This window comes from Branchiostoma lanceolatum, chromosome 16 (assembly GCF_035083965.1).
Source record: "Branchiostoma lanceolatum isolate klBraLanc5 chromosome 16, klBraLanc5.hap2, whole genome shotgun sequence".
Classification (NCBI taxonomy): Eukaryota; Metazoa; Chordata; class Leptocardii; order Amphioxiformes; family Branchiostomatidae; genus Branchiostoma; species Branchiostoma lanceolatum.
Window position 1 is genome coordinate 5,115,058 of NC_089737.1, and position 15,071 is coordinate 5,130,128.

A 15,071-nucleotide genomic window follows, 5' to 3' on the forward strand; every position below is an offset into this window, starting at 1 on the left:
TATAAAGACATTAAGAAACGTGAATTTTGGATTCATCAAAAACTTTATTGCACGACAATTGTACACGGTACAATGTATGGCAACAACTACTGAACATAAAACAAAATAGAAGTATAGAACAAAACTTAACATCGTAACTAACTGCTAATACAATAAGGACTAGCATAAGTCTTTGATATAATGTTACAATCGAGTGGTATAATCTGGGACCATTGTAGTGTTTGTAGCGTGGATACTATTCATTGAGGCTTACGCTATTTGTTTTTAGCAAAGAATACCTTAAGGCAATATTCTGCCGTACCAATTGTGAACTAAAACTCGGTGCTTTCGGTTCGTAAGCAGCAAATATCATTAACAATAGGTTTATGTAGTCAGTAGCGACTGTTGTCTGTTTGGGACTTTATCTAAAATCTCGATTAATCTCTAATCAAACCATCGTTGAATAAATTCATCAGTCACGTTTCATGACAGTTATAAGAAAATTCTTCGAACAGTGACTTTGGAAAAGGGTAGCGAAATACGCACCTCCAAATTTTCGACGACTCCTGTTCGTCTTGTTCACGGAGTGGCCTAGTCTCGCGAGAACGAGACTAGGCCGAGACTTGTGACGATCTTCTTGCCTCCCCCGCCTTCTTGCGGAGTAGGGGTAAGTAGGACTTGGGCAGCTCCCAACCTCTGGTACGGTTCATCTCAGCGCGTTCCAACTGGATGTGGACTGCCTCTTTAATCTTCCTGTGAGAACTACGTGACTCTAGATCTATGATCTCTAATCAAACCAGTTATAAATAATTCAGCATATCGTACATTTACATCTTTCCTGAATCATACTTTGTGAGAAAAATGTCCAAGCTTATCAGATGCTATATATGCACACGCACAGGTGTAGTGTTGTAACATGAGTTGTCGGAAACGAATGTCATAATGTATGAGTGCCTAAAAAATAAGCTTATGATCATGTTTTTTTTCGAAACCAACATCACTATTTTTCACACTTTCACACTTCACTAAGAAAAAGCCTACGGTGTGTCCATGTATAACGGCTAATAAGCTAGCATATCTTTCTCGTCAGTATGGAATTTGAAGGAATTGACAGTGATCATGAGATACGCTTTCTTCATTAGTTATCAGTTATACGGATGACATACTTAGGATATCGCACGTGTAATGTAACTGGACGACACTGTATCAAACAACAACAAAAAAGGATTTAGAGCACGATAAGCATTCCTAGCAACGCATTATACACTTATTCATAACTGTTACGATTAGAGCTTTATCAAGATTAAATAAAGACACAAACAAACAATAGCTGCTACTAACTACATAACCGTTATTGCTACTGACATTTGTTGCTTACGAACCGAAAGTACCGAGATGTAGTTCACAATGGGTCCCGCAGATTAATGCCTTAAGGGCATCCGTTGCTATAAACAACTAGGATTAGTCTCGATGAATAGAATATACACCACAAACACTACAATGGTCCATGATTGTATAAACTTAGAATTCGCGGTATGTTATGTCTTTATTGGCTCTTTATATTTACTGTAACGACGTGGTCAATATTAATAGAGACATTTTCCTAACGAAATAATGATCTAACTCATTTTCTGAAAATGAGATCATCTATTTTTCAAACCTGAAATCGTTATTTTGCACATTTCACTGAGTGCGAGCCACATATCCCACTCGGCCTTTTAACAAGCCTTTATATATAATCTGTAGGTCTCCAGAATGGAAAAACTTGTACGCCCCGGGTTTAAGAAAGGCAAGTACCTCACAACCGCCAGTGGAAAGGTTGCGGGACCCGTCCAAGACGTGTGGAAGGCATTTAGGCCATTTGGACAGGTAAGAAACTGCAATATGTGAAGTCTAATCACGTTTGCATCTCACGCTCCTCCGCAGCGTCCTAATAAACAGCACTATTCCAACACTGAATGCGTGTACGAGTCTTTTCTGGAATACATTATACGCATGAGCGCTAAGTGGCGCGGCGCCTGGGTTCGTCGCACAGACGGTCCTGGGAAAGAGATCGTATTTTCCGCCAATAGCATGCTGGGAGAAGCAAACTGTCCTGGGAACGTGTTGATTATTGGCGGGGAAGAATGCCAAACTCCCTTCCGTAGCAAACTCCCTTCCGTGGCTAAATCCCTTCCGTGACATAACTCCCCTTTGTGACGGGGTATCTTAACAGCGCCAACAATGAAGGTTAGACATCTAGGCAATAAGATACGCCAAAAACAGTTACTCAAGCAACTGGATAATTCTTTTAATTCTGTAAAAATATTAGCCTGGCCTGGGTGCCTTCCTATTTCTACCGGGGCTCCTACACTCGCTACCCTAAAAAAAAAATCCTATTTCTACCGGGGCTCCTACACTCGCTACCCCGGTAGAAATAGGATGGCACCCTGGCTATAAAAAGATAACGTCATACTTACATGTACGTCGTTGCCATATGCATATCGATTCAGAGTTTTGGTATAAAACATGGTTCTCCAGTTCTTCCATTTGTCACTGACGAAAGATGCTGTCTGAAACGTTTGACTGTTTCAAAATTTTATACAGTTGCTTGTATATCACTTTAGATTGCTCAAACAGCACGCCTGTTTCAGAACACGAATTTTCGAACATCAAGCTTTTTGGGAACGAGATCGGAAAATAGTGGCACGAGAGCGGCGTTGCTAGCGGTGACGCCAAGATGGCCGCCTTTCGGCACTTTGTGTTGGACTGTACAGGCATCATCTCTGCTGCGATTTTCAACTATTGTCGCTCCCTTTGACACTGCTTACTTATTGTTTTCTCGCCTTTTTTTTCCTGAAGGGACGCTTGAAGATCTGGAATATCTTCGACAACATTGAGATCGAGGCACCCGGAAATGACGTACGGGGCTGCATCCGGGTGATGGTAATGCCTAAGAGAAAGGTCAGAGAGAGGTTGGAATGGAGAGATGATGAGAATCACATGGAGGCAAGTCAGACACTACTCTTTGGGTGATATATGCTAGTGGTATACTTTGTGATTAGATAGATATTGGTTTCAAACAAATATGCTCACATATTGTTAACTCCTTACTGTTGTTTTTCTTGTAAACTTGATATCCAGTAGTCAGCATCATGATGATAATCTTTAAAGGCATCCAGAGCATTTTATGAGGCTCGAAACTTTAATTCAAAAGCTCAACTTTCTAGTCATTCCTACAGATATTAAGTTTTAATAACACTAAACAATTAAATATAGAGATTAAATGAGCAAAGATACAATCAATGTCGTCGTGTGGTGAGAGCTGATAGAAAACCAAGCCCTAATAGACTGATCTTGACTGTCCATTACAATTAACAATTAGTGGTTTGGCAAATGATATCGTCAAATTTGCATTTCCGTCAAATATTTGCATTTTTATGTTTTGACGGAAGTGGGCGGGGCTTTGGTATCTACAGTATTAACAGTAGGCGCGTGAAACTAAAAGATTAACATGTAGATTATTTTTTGTACCGTTTTTGCGCACTTTTGATAAGAAATCCGAACGCAAATGTGGTAAACAGTGGAATTAATTGTCAATTTTATAAAGATTACACCAACTAGAATATTTCCAATTTTCAAGTCTTATAAAATGCTCTGGGTGCCTTTAAGGTACATGTGACTATGGCGTTGCCTTCTTGCTCATACAGATTTACAGTCTCTTGTCTATGGAGCCCCCACCGCCGGTTGCCTTGCACAATGTTTACACAACTGTTACCATGACAACAGGTAAAACGCAGTTTTTAAAGCCATTTGCTGTACTAATTTATAGAGAAAGAACATAACAAAATAGAATTATTCGATTTTAGACAATATGTCCCCCCTGAAAATCTTGCAGTTGGAAAAAAGGAGACTAAAGTCAAGTTTGCCTTGTACGATGTTTACGAAACTGTTGCCTTGACAACGGGTAAGAATCAGTTTGTAAAGCCATTTGCTGTTTCGAAAGAAAGTTCTATACGTCTAATTCATAGAAATCATTAAATAAAAAATGTAAGATCAAGAATTATGCAATTTTAGACAATTTGTCCCCTCCAAATCTTTTGCAGTTGAAAAGAAGGCGACTGAAGTCAAGTTTGAGGCCACCTTTGACCTCAGCACGCCCCTTGGCCTGTCCACTGTCCAGAAAAGCCAGAAGGGAGTGTACATGTCGTGCATCAACGGACTCCAGCAGCTCTTTCCCTCCGAGGTCGGGACGCTAGAGGTCGTTGTTGGGAGCGCGTCAGATCTGGCTCGGAGGAACAAAAGCTTGTGTGAGCGCTTTAAAGCCTATTTACAACTATTCACCCTCCTGAAAGCAGAGCCCCTATCGCTCGATTCGGCTCGCTCGCGTTGGGGCCCTGGTCTTCACCCCCGATAGACACGCTTTTGGCGACGTTACTGACATTTTCTCATCAATAATTAATGAGCTATCCTTATTAGGCACTATTTGGCCGTTAATGTGTTCTGAACCTAATGTAACGATGCGAGACGTAATCTGATTAGTTTATAGCTTCCCAGCGTCTTTTGTGGTTTTGCCTGAGCAGTGCGTTAGCAAACCCTCTGATTGGCTGAAAGCTGTTTTGGTGGTGACGTCGCCAGAAGCGTGTCTACTGGGGGTGAAGAGCAGGGCCCCTACGCGAGTGAGGTAACGAATCGAGCGATAGGGGCTCTGCTTTCAGGAGGGTGCAACTACATTGTATTATGTAACATGAAAGTTACATACTCTGAGGTCAATCATAGACAAATTTCTTTCTTTTATCTTTTAGTTACTGCCAACCCGTATGTGGTACTGGCTGTTAACGATAGCAGGCCTGTGACTACAAAAATCTGCTGCCATTCACCAAACCCTGACTGGGATGAGCGTCTGACCGTTCCCATAACCTCACGCACCAAGTGTATGATTTTTACCATAATGTAAGTATTCAGACATTCATTACATTTTGCGTAGCAAAACTTTTGTTGGATCCGTTGGTAAGTCTGGTGGCCGCCATCTTGAATTTTGACGTCACAGGGTCGCCATACCATTCTATTGGGAGGGGTGTTTTTTGGGTGGCTAGCGTTCTCTCTATTTTTAACAAATCGGCACACAACTATCACACATTCAACTCAAATAAAAAGAAAAATTCAATACCAATTCATATTCATAAAAAGGCCTCGTAATCGTTAAACTAACATAGCAAACCTGAAGTATATGTAGCACAAATACTTAACTCTAGTTCTTTCTACATCCATGAAGATTTGCCACTGTTGATTAGTATGCTTTTCACTGCAACTGTGTCGAAATAGTCCTTTTTCTGATTCCTATCTGAGGTGCTGTTCACCATTCCTATGTTACGACATCGCCGATTTTTGTTTCGGAATGGACGTGGATGCTTCAGTTGTGGTTTGCATTATGATTTGCCGCTTTTCTTGGTGACTAATAAAGTTGTTCAGAACGCAAACACACTCATTCTAATGTTATTTTCGTGATTTTTAATTGCAAAAATTTAACCTCTTGTAGGGATCGGAAGAAGGTAGGGCAGGATGGCGTCATGGGTACAGCGATGGTCAGTCTGGATGAACTTACATCGAACAAAGAGAACAAGCTGTCACTGGATGTGCAGGGAGGAGGCACTATCCACGTCCGGCTGTACCCGAAGATGCACGACAAGCCGAGGGAAGCTGTTGAACAGGACGATAAACTCGTCAAAGAGATTGTCGTACCGTTCTTAGCCCCAGTCTTCAAGATGGAGCTGGATGTCATTAAGGATGAGTTCACCAACCTTGTCATTGCATTCATGGGATCTGGTAAGTTTTCTTCTTAGTCATGAAAGTGTGCGATATTTGTAAATGCAATACGATGTCTACCTTTGGTTTTGTGAGATTCTCAAAATTTCCGGCGGAGTTTCCATGTAAGACATCACGAAATCGCCGGCGAATGCACCCGGATAAATGGCGACATGCCGACCTGCGTGCCGATTACCGGCGCTGCGAACGTCCCTTGCTCGCACGTAAATGTTGCCCGACTTGTGTGGGTCCACATCACGAAATCGTAGGCGAATGCACCCAGACACACGGCGACATACTGGCCTGCGTGCCGATTACCGGCGCTAGCTACGAACGTCCCATGCTCGCACGTAAATGTTTCTCGACTCGTCTGGGTCGACTTCTTCTTCGGGGCAGACGGAGCTGTCTTCCGCCTAAGTCGAATTTGGCACCCGGTGATAGAGGAGGTCACTATTCTTAGACGAGAGAAGGAATAGGCAGCGCTACTCTAAGGCTTGTGGTGCACGGTTGTATAAGTGGTTTTCATACTTAGACGAGTGAAGGAATAGGCAGCGCTACTCTAAGGCTTATGGTATAAGTGGTACACGGTGGTATAGGTGGTTTTCATACTTAGACGAGTGAAGGTATAGGCAGTGCTACTCTAAGGCTTGTGGTATAAGTGGTACACGGTGGTATAGGTGGTTTTCATACTTTGACGAGTGAAGGAATAGGCATCGCTACTCTAAGGCTTGTGGTATGAGTGGTACACGGTGGTATAGGCGGTTTTCATACTTAGACGAGTGAAGGTATAGGCAGTGCTACTCTAAGGCTTGTGCTATAAGTGGTACACGGTGGTATAGGTGGTTTTCATACTTAGACGAGTGAAGGAATAGGCATTGCTACTCTAAGGCTTGTGGTATAAGTGGTACACGGTGGTATAGGTGGTTTTCATCATATACCACCGTGTACCACTTATGGCTTGTGGTATAAGTGGTACACGGTGGTATAGGTGGTTTTTATCATATACCACCGTGTACCACTTATGGCTTGTGGTATAAGTGGTACACGGTGGTATAGGATAAGAGTAGCGTTAGAGTAGCGCTGCCTATTCCTTCACTCGTCTCAGTATGGAAACCACCTATACCACCGTGTACCACTTATACCACAAGCCTTAGAGTAGCGATGCCTATTCCTTCACTCGTCTAAGTATGAAAACCGCCTATACCACCGTGTACCACTAATACCACACGCCATAAGTGGTACACGGTGGTTTATGATGAAAACCACCTATACCAACGTGTACCACTTATACCACAAGTCTTAGAGTAGCACTGCCTATTCCTTCGCTCGTCTCAGTATGGAAACCACTTATACCAGCTTGTACCACTTATACCACAAGCCTTAGAGTAGCGATGCCTATTCCTTCACTCGTCTAAGTATGAAAACCACCTAAACCACCGTGTACCACTTATACCACAAGCCTTATTAGATTAGCGATGCCTATTCCTTCACTTGCCTCAGTATGAAAACCACCTATGCCACCGTGTACCACTAATACCACAAGCCTTAGAGTAGCGCTGCCTATTCCTTCACTCGTCTCAGTATGAAAACCACCTATACCACCGTGTACCACTTATAGCACAAGCCATAAGTGGTACACGGTGGTATATGATGAAAACCACCTATACCACTGTGTACCACTCATACCACAAGCCTTAGAGTAGCGCTGCCTATTCCTTCGCTCGTCTCAGTATGAAAACCACCTATACCACCGTGTACCACTTATACCACAAGCCTTAGAGTAGCGCTGCCTATTCCTTCTTTCGTCTAAGAATAGTGACCTCCTCTACCACCGGGTGCCAAATTCGACTTAGGCGGAAGACAGCTCCGTCTGCCCCGAAGAAGAAGTCGACCCAGACGAGTCGGGAAACATTTACGTGCGAGCATGGGACGTTCGTAGCGCCGGTAATCGGCACGCAGGCCGGTATGTCGCCGTGTGTCTGGATGCATTCGCCTACGATTTCGTGATGTGGACCCACACAAGTCGGGCAACATTTACGTGCGAGCAAGGGACATTCGTAGCGCCGGTAATCGGCACGCAGGTCGGCATGTCGCCGTGAATCCGGGTGCATTCGCCGGCGATTCGTGATGTCTTACATGGAAACTCCGCCAAATTTCCACCATCCTTTAATTATCAGCGCTGAAACCCGCTCGTTGACAGTTGCTCATAAATAATTCATGAGCTATCCTTATTTGGCACAAACAGTCGTTAGTTGCTCATGAATAATTAAGTAGTGATGTAAGACCTAAGCTTTTTGACTGATAGCTTCCCAGCGTCCTTTGCGGCTTAGCTCGAGATGTGCTTTAGCAACCCCACTGATTGGCTGAAAGCTTTTGGTGGTGACGTCACCAGAAGCGCGTTCAGGGGCTCGAAAGGGCAGGACCGCTATGGGAGGTAATGAACATATCGAGTCTGCTGGGAGGATGAGAATTTCACAAAGTGTGATTGGTAGTGCATATAGACCAGTTGTCGAAATCAACAATGGTTGTTTGCCAGATCAGAAGAGCAGAGATTGCAGATCGCCTGGTAACCTACCTCCTGAAATATCTTATTTTCTTTTTTGCTCCGGGTCCATTCTAATTCTGTTTTGATATCTGAAAACACTCGAAGTCGACCTCGGGCATCATTTTGTCTGCAAGCATTGAGTATTTTGTGAATTCTAACAGGGCAAAAGTATGAGCTCAGACGTCCAGCCCGCATCCAGAGCCATCCCGATGTACCTATGGAGGAGCTTCCGGCTGAATGTGTACCTTTGCCGGCAGCTGAGTTATTCACTCCCGCCAAATTTGGGTGGATTTTCGCAAAAATAATGGACTTTGTCGAATCCCAGGTAAGAGATAAGCCTTCGTTATATTGTTCAATATACGTACATATTTCCTAAATTGATAAAGGTTTGTGATCAGAATTGCTGATGTAAGGTTAGACGTGGTATACATTTACGTTTGTTCAGACAAGGATCATATTAGCAGGTAACAATTTCGGACGTTTCTTGACAATGGCTGTACTCGATCTGTTTATATTTCTAGTTAGATATTGATAAAGCTTTTCTACCAATGTTACAACAAAGGCTGGTCTGACTATTCGCCTGATGGAAGGTAAGGGGACGTGGGACCCTTGGGAGGCCCAACTCGGTCGCTACATGCCAGTCAACGAGAGGCTGATCAAGGAGTGGCAAACTGACCAAGAGTTCTGTCGCCAGTACCTTCAAGGTAAGGCTACTAAATTCACTATACTCAATGCTATCGTCGTATTTACCAGGTTTCATCTCAATGGACTTGAACAGCAAATTTAAGTACATAATAACATGTGACAACCCCTGCATGGCATACATTGGAAAATATGTTAATAAAGAATGTCTAGACGTTAGAAACTCCTCCATTGATTGTAAAATGCAACTGTCATCCCATAATACTTCACCATATTGTATTAGATATATCGATTGATTAGCCTAATAGAATTTTATCTATGTACCAGTGGATGCCATACTTTGTACCTTGTACAATTGTTGTTCAATAAAGTTATTACAGTTAATACAGTTACAGCGGCCATTTTGAATTTCCCTGCCTCATGCACCAAAACGAGGCTGGAAAGGGCTAGAGTACATCCTAAATAAAAGCCTTTATTGCAATATAGGTATGCCATCTTTTGTGGTAAATTTCGCCTCGCTCAGGTTACCTTCAGGGTAAGTCTCCCAAATCAATAAGTATCCATGGCAAACATGATTGGGGAGGAAGACACAAGATATTTCTTGACCACCCTCCTGAAAGCAGAGCCCCTTTCGCTCGATTCGTTAGCTCGTTCGCGTAAGCGCCCTGCTCTTTAGCCCCGGTAGGCACGGTTCTGGCGACGCTACTGACAGTTGCTCATGAATAATAAATGATCTATCCTTTTTTGGAACAATTTGGCGGTTAATTTGTTCTGAACTTAAAGTAACGATGTGAGACGTAACCTGCTGGTTGATAGCTTCCCAGCGCTTTTGCTCGAGATTAGCAATCCCTCTGATTGGCTGAAGCTGTTTTGGTGGCGACGTCGCCAGAACAGTGTCTACCGGGACTAAAGAGCAGGGCCCTTACGCGAGCGAGCCAACGAATCGAGCGATAGGGGCTCTGCTTTCAGGAGGGTGTTCTTGACTTACATAGAGAGAAATAGCTCAAATGCTTTATTTTCTTAACAACCTGTTGATTTAATTGAAACATGTACTAGATAGTTGTCATCGGTGGGAAGGGTTTACATTTAAAGGCCTCCATATCCTATCTTTTCAGATTTCTAAAAGATTCCAAGTTCTGAATTTAGGTTCTTCCTTTGCCCTATTCAGACGTCAGAAGATAACATCATATATCTTTTAGCTATATCCGCCATCTTGGGTCCGCCATCTTGAATTTTAAAAAATACAATTTTTTCAGCAAATAACCCCCAATATAACATAATGAAAATAGACTAAAAACGCTTATTTCAACGTTTTTTTGTATAAAAAATACAAGTGACGAATTTGAAGAGAAAGTTCTTATACCTAAACTAATGATATAGCCGCCATCTTGGATGTTGACCTATGACGTCATCAAATTAGCCCCCAAAGCCCCGCCCCCGGTCTGAATAGGGTTAATATTCACGTATGTTGTTCGCAATATATTGTTAATTTACATTTGATGCTACTTTAGTTTTCTTTCTTAGGTTTAATGATATCATAGACTTAATAAGAACTTAATTTGAAGAAAAAAAGTAGAATGAATTTGTTTGTTTGCTGATTTGTTCGCAAATCTAGGAACCAACCCGATGGTGCTGACTGCGTGTAGAGACAAGTCTCGGATTCCAGCCGAGATGTTTGAGCTAAAGGGCCAAGGGACGACCACCCTGCAGCTTATGGAAGAGAACAGGCTCTTCATGGTAGACTACGCACCCATGCTTGCAGCGCCAAAAAGCCCAGGCAAATGTTTCTACGCACCAATTCTACTAATGTACAAAGAGACGCTACCAGACGGGGATTCTCGCCTGAACATACTCGGCATTCAACTCACAAGAGATAAAGGTAAGTATATATATATATATATATACATAAATCTTTGAGTTTTAGAGAAATTGCGTTTTCAGGACACAAACTTACCTCCGAGCTCAAATTTACTTTTGATTCTATAGTACGTAATTATTATGAAACGTGACAAAAAATATTTGTTATATATTTGATTTAGCCAAGAATGAAGTGTACTCGCCAGAAACAGCAAAGACCCATCCCAACAAGTACCTATTCGCCAAGATGCATGTGATGGAGGCAGACGCTAATGTTCATGAGTTTCTGTATCATCTGGGCTACACTCATATCGCCATGGAGCCTATCGTAGTGTCCCTGCACGCCAACCTGCCGCCAGACCACCCCATCCACCGCCTGTTGCTGCCGCACTTCAAGGACACCATCGGCATCAACCACCTGGCCCGTCACACGCTAGTATCTCGTGTTTTTCCGCTGGTGGAACCTCTTTTTGCTGTGTCTGCTATCGGAACATTCTCCATTCTCATCAATGAATATCGCAAATACAATTTCATGGATATGGCGTAAGGACTGCATTTAAAATAACTTTCTAAAGTGTTCACGATGTGTCCATCTACTTTTCTGGAATAAACGTTTCTAATGTTGGTGTGTATCCGTATGTAGTTGCCCTGCTGGGTCCAAATATGTTCCTGAAGGCTGGGTCCATATCGATATCTATTTCGTCGGCATGCAGGATATGAACGCTGCTGCTGATGAAGTCAGGAAGCCGAGAATTACATGGGATGTGGAGCTAGCTATATTTTGTTTTGAAATTTACGCCAGATCCAAATACTTCATCTGCCTGTAATCCTTATTTCATATAAGACACAGACGCTTCATTCTATGTTATTTCTAGTTTTCCCAAAGAGCTGAAGCGACGTGGCTTCGACGAGTCAGGATCAGATGGACTAAATGGCTACTTCTACCGTGATGATGGCTTCAAACTGTGGAACATCTACAAGACTTACGTAACCGGGTTTGTGGACAAGACATACGCCAATGACCTGGCTGTCACCGCTGATCAAGGTTATTATCTTTCCAATAGATATACTGTTTCCATAGAAATAATGAAGAAACTTCATCAAATTATCTATTTTGCCTCCCATGTGTAGGAACGTTCAAAGAAATATTAATCGGTCCTCTTATTTGCAACAGAAACAGCCTCAAATACAGTATACAGTATTAGTATACTGCAAGGAACATTATACTGAATACAAAAGACTCTTTTTACACAACCAAGAGATTTATTCCACCGACGTTTGTCACCTTTTTAAAGGCAATTCCGACTGGTTCACATAGCAATGCAGCATAGGTGTTGCTGCTTATACATATAAATGAGATGCAATCCCAAACGCAAAGTATTTACATATGTACAATCGCAAGGATGACATCACTATGCGGTCAACAAACGTACAGAAGTGTATACTGTTATACTGTTTTTACATATACATTTTGTATCATCCTATCGATGCATGCACAAATTCTAGCTCTTCAACGGTTCTGCCAGATGATTGAAGGTCCTGGACAGCTTCACGGGTTTCCACGCGAGATTTCGAGGAAGAGGCTGCTCATCGACTGCCTGACGAACATCATTTTTACCGTGACCGCCCAGCACTCCTCCCTCAACTTACCACAATACGACTACTATTCCCTCGTTCCAAACAGGTAATATTGCACAATGTCAAACAATTAGTTAATGCTTCGGTCCAAATTGCGGCGGTGCCCGTCGGGGATGTAGTCCCGGCCGGGCCTCGATGCCACAAATTTGTCCGGGTACGGGAGGTGGCGGGGTGTTCACTCACGACGTTACAGGGTCCAGGGTTGAATTCAAGTCCGACTTAAAGTCACCGCGGGCCCCGGACGCACACAAAATTAGCCCGGTAGCCACAGGGTGTCCCAGGGGGGGCACGTTGGGTCACAACCGAAACACAACCGAAAGTGCCAAAAAAAATACAGCACGTGAACTATCCGGCAGGGTCCCTTTTTCCACGACAGTTGATATGCAATTATTAATGAATTGGTTGTCAGGTCTTCGTTAAACTTGGAACAACCACCTCATTGTGATTGTTTTTAGTTAGACCCAGGCAGGTTATATGGCATTTATTTAGCAGCATTTAGTTGTCATTAAAATCACTGTGAAAAAGTTATAGATTTCACATCATAGAATACAAAAGCATGTACGACCTGACTATTTCCATAACCAATCATTCGCGAGCATCAGGAACTGATGCATAGCGCCTACAGACATGCGTACACGTGGCAAGGTCACGCCAGGTTTGTCTTCTCTCGGCGTAGAGCCTCCAGTCAGTTCTTAGTCATCCCCATCCCTTGGAGTTTGTTGAAGATCTGGTCTTTCATCATTTCCATAGGCCGCCTAATTTGTCCCAGTGGATGCCTGACGGACCAAACGACATGTTGGAGTCCACTATTCTTGCCGCATTGCCGCCGCCTCCCATGACTGCCCTGATGATCGTGTTGGTGTATCTTCTGAGCTTAAAGACCGACACCCCACTGATAAAGGTAAACGTTTTACTTAGTTATATATTTATATCCCTTCGAAACTTTCATCAAATGTAAATGAGATTTTTCCATCATTGGAGAAATGATGGAATTGTTGTTTAGATAACTAAAGCCTTCTTTGCAGAATCTTTACGGCTGTTTTCTGTTTTCTGTCTGCAACAGAAGCTAGTTTAAATAACATCATCAGAATTAAGGTATGTTTCCCACTTTAAAACTGCTTGTTGTATGCTACATTTTGTGCATCGCTGATCCTTTTGTCTTCTGTATCAGTTTCTATATAGCCATTGGCGTAACACACCAACTTCGCAGGCACGCAGCGTTTTACCCTCAAATTTGGAGAAATGTACCTAATTCTAAATGTACCTAATTCTAAATGTTCTAGCTCTCGGCCATACAAGATTTGTACCCGGACGTCCATGATCAGTTCATGAAACAAATCTACTGCCTGTCGGAAGAGATCAAGGCTCGGAACGAACAGCTGGAGACGGAGGGGAAGGTCCCCTACGCATACCTGGACCCTGACAACGTCGCCATCAGCATCAATGCCTAAATGGAGTCATCTGCCAGTTATGCTTCGGTCCCAATTGAAAAACGGGCCCTCGACGGGTAGTTTACGGGCTTCTTTGGGCACTTTTAGCACTATGTGAACCCATGGAACACCCTGCGGGTGCCGGGCTATTTTTTTGGCCCGCCGGGGAGTCCGAATCAATTTAGCTCAGACTTAAATTGAACGCGGGACCCGGTAGCAAATAGACGCCGTAAGCCAATTGTGCGACCACCTGGAGGTTATGCACCCCCCAGCCCCCTTACGCGGGACAAATTTGTATCTTCGGGGTCCGGCCGAGACTACACACCCGAGGGGCACCGGTGCAATTGGGACCGAAGCATTATTCATTCCATTCCACCTACTTGTTTTTATGTTCAATCACTGTGTGGTGTTAATACATTTCTTTTGCAGATTACCATCGTACTGAATATAGTAAACAAAGATCCTTGATGATGTAGCCAGGACGAATATGGCGTCTCATACAATTAACAATATTTGGAGATAAAAAATGTTGTATGGAGTGATTAGCATGAAAGCTCATATGTATTGTTGAATTCCATGACGATGTTTCATCCCTATTTCAACACAAAGCAAATATTGCTCACCTCATATTTTGTATAGAGTGATGTTGATTTGACTTTAGTGATCAGTTGACGTGATTGATATCGTAGGTTATTGATAAATAATTGCCGAAAACGAGTGTTTCGATTCACAATTATAGTGTAGTTATTAACAGTTAATGGAAATTAAATTTGATTCTTTGTCAAGATGATGGATGAACTAAAAACTGTTTGCTCTGCATAAAATTTGTCTGTGGAATCACAGTTGGATTTTGCTTTCTTGCAATGAGAATAAAAAAAAAGCCTTTAAGTGTCTGCAAATCCTTTTTTCGCATAAATGCAATTACCTTAAATGTATATAGACAGTAAAGATTTCACTTTGTATTGAATAGTCCTTTTGAGGAGAAATGATAAATGCTTGACAAAGATACAAAAACTTTTTTCTTACTTATTATTACTGAAAGCCTAGTGTGACCTAGTAACTTTCATAAATCATGTGAAAAATATGACTGCTATTGCAGTAGTATCAGGTGAATTTAATCATTACCTTTGGGCTGCCTATTAGTCCGTTGCCCATGGTCTACCAAAAATCGTTTTTCTTGTTTTTACTTATTTTTC

General features: G+C 42.5%; 1 protein-coding gene and 1 long non-coding RNA gene across 2 annotated transcripts; both read left to right on the forward strand.

Moving 5' to 3' along the window:
- Nucleotides 1-1,734: 1,734 nt before the first annotated feature.
- On the forward strand, nt 1,735-12,012 carry LOC136422166 (uncharacterized). Its single transcript, XM_066409812.1, has 12 exons — nt 1,735-1,848; nt 2,821-2,971; nt 3,857-3,925; nt 4,065-4,268; nt 4,764-4,911; nt 5,498-5,784; nt 8,470-8,633; nt 8,871-9,012; nt 10,566-10,829; nt 10,990-11,350; nt 11,683-11,852; nt 11,939-12,012. The coding sequence occupies exons 1-12, from the start codon at nt 1,735-1,737 to the stop codon at nt 12,010-12,012; spliced, it is 2,148 nt and encodes a 715-aa protein (XP_066265909.1).
- Nucleotides 12,013-12,100: 88 nt separating this feature from the next.
- Nucleotides 12,101-14,734, forward strand: LOC136421994 (uncharacterized). Its single transcript, XR_010753558.1, has 3 exons — nt 12,101-12,491; nt 13,196-13,346; nt 13,729-14,734. It is a non-coding gene; the product is annotated as an uncharacterized lncRNA (long non-coding RNA).
- Nucleotides 14,735-15,071: the final 337 nt, after the last annotated feature.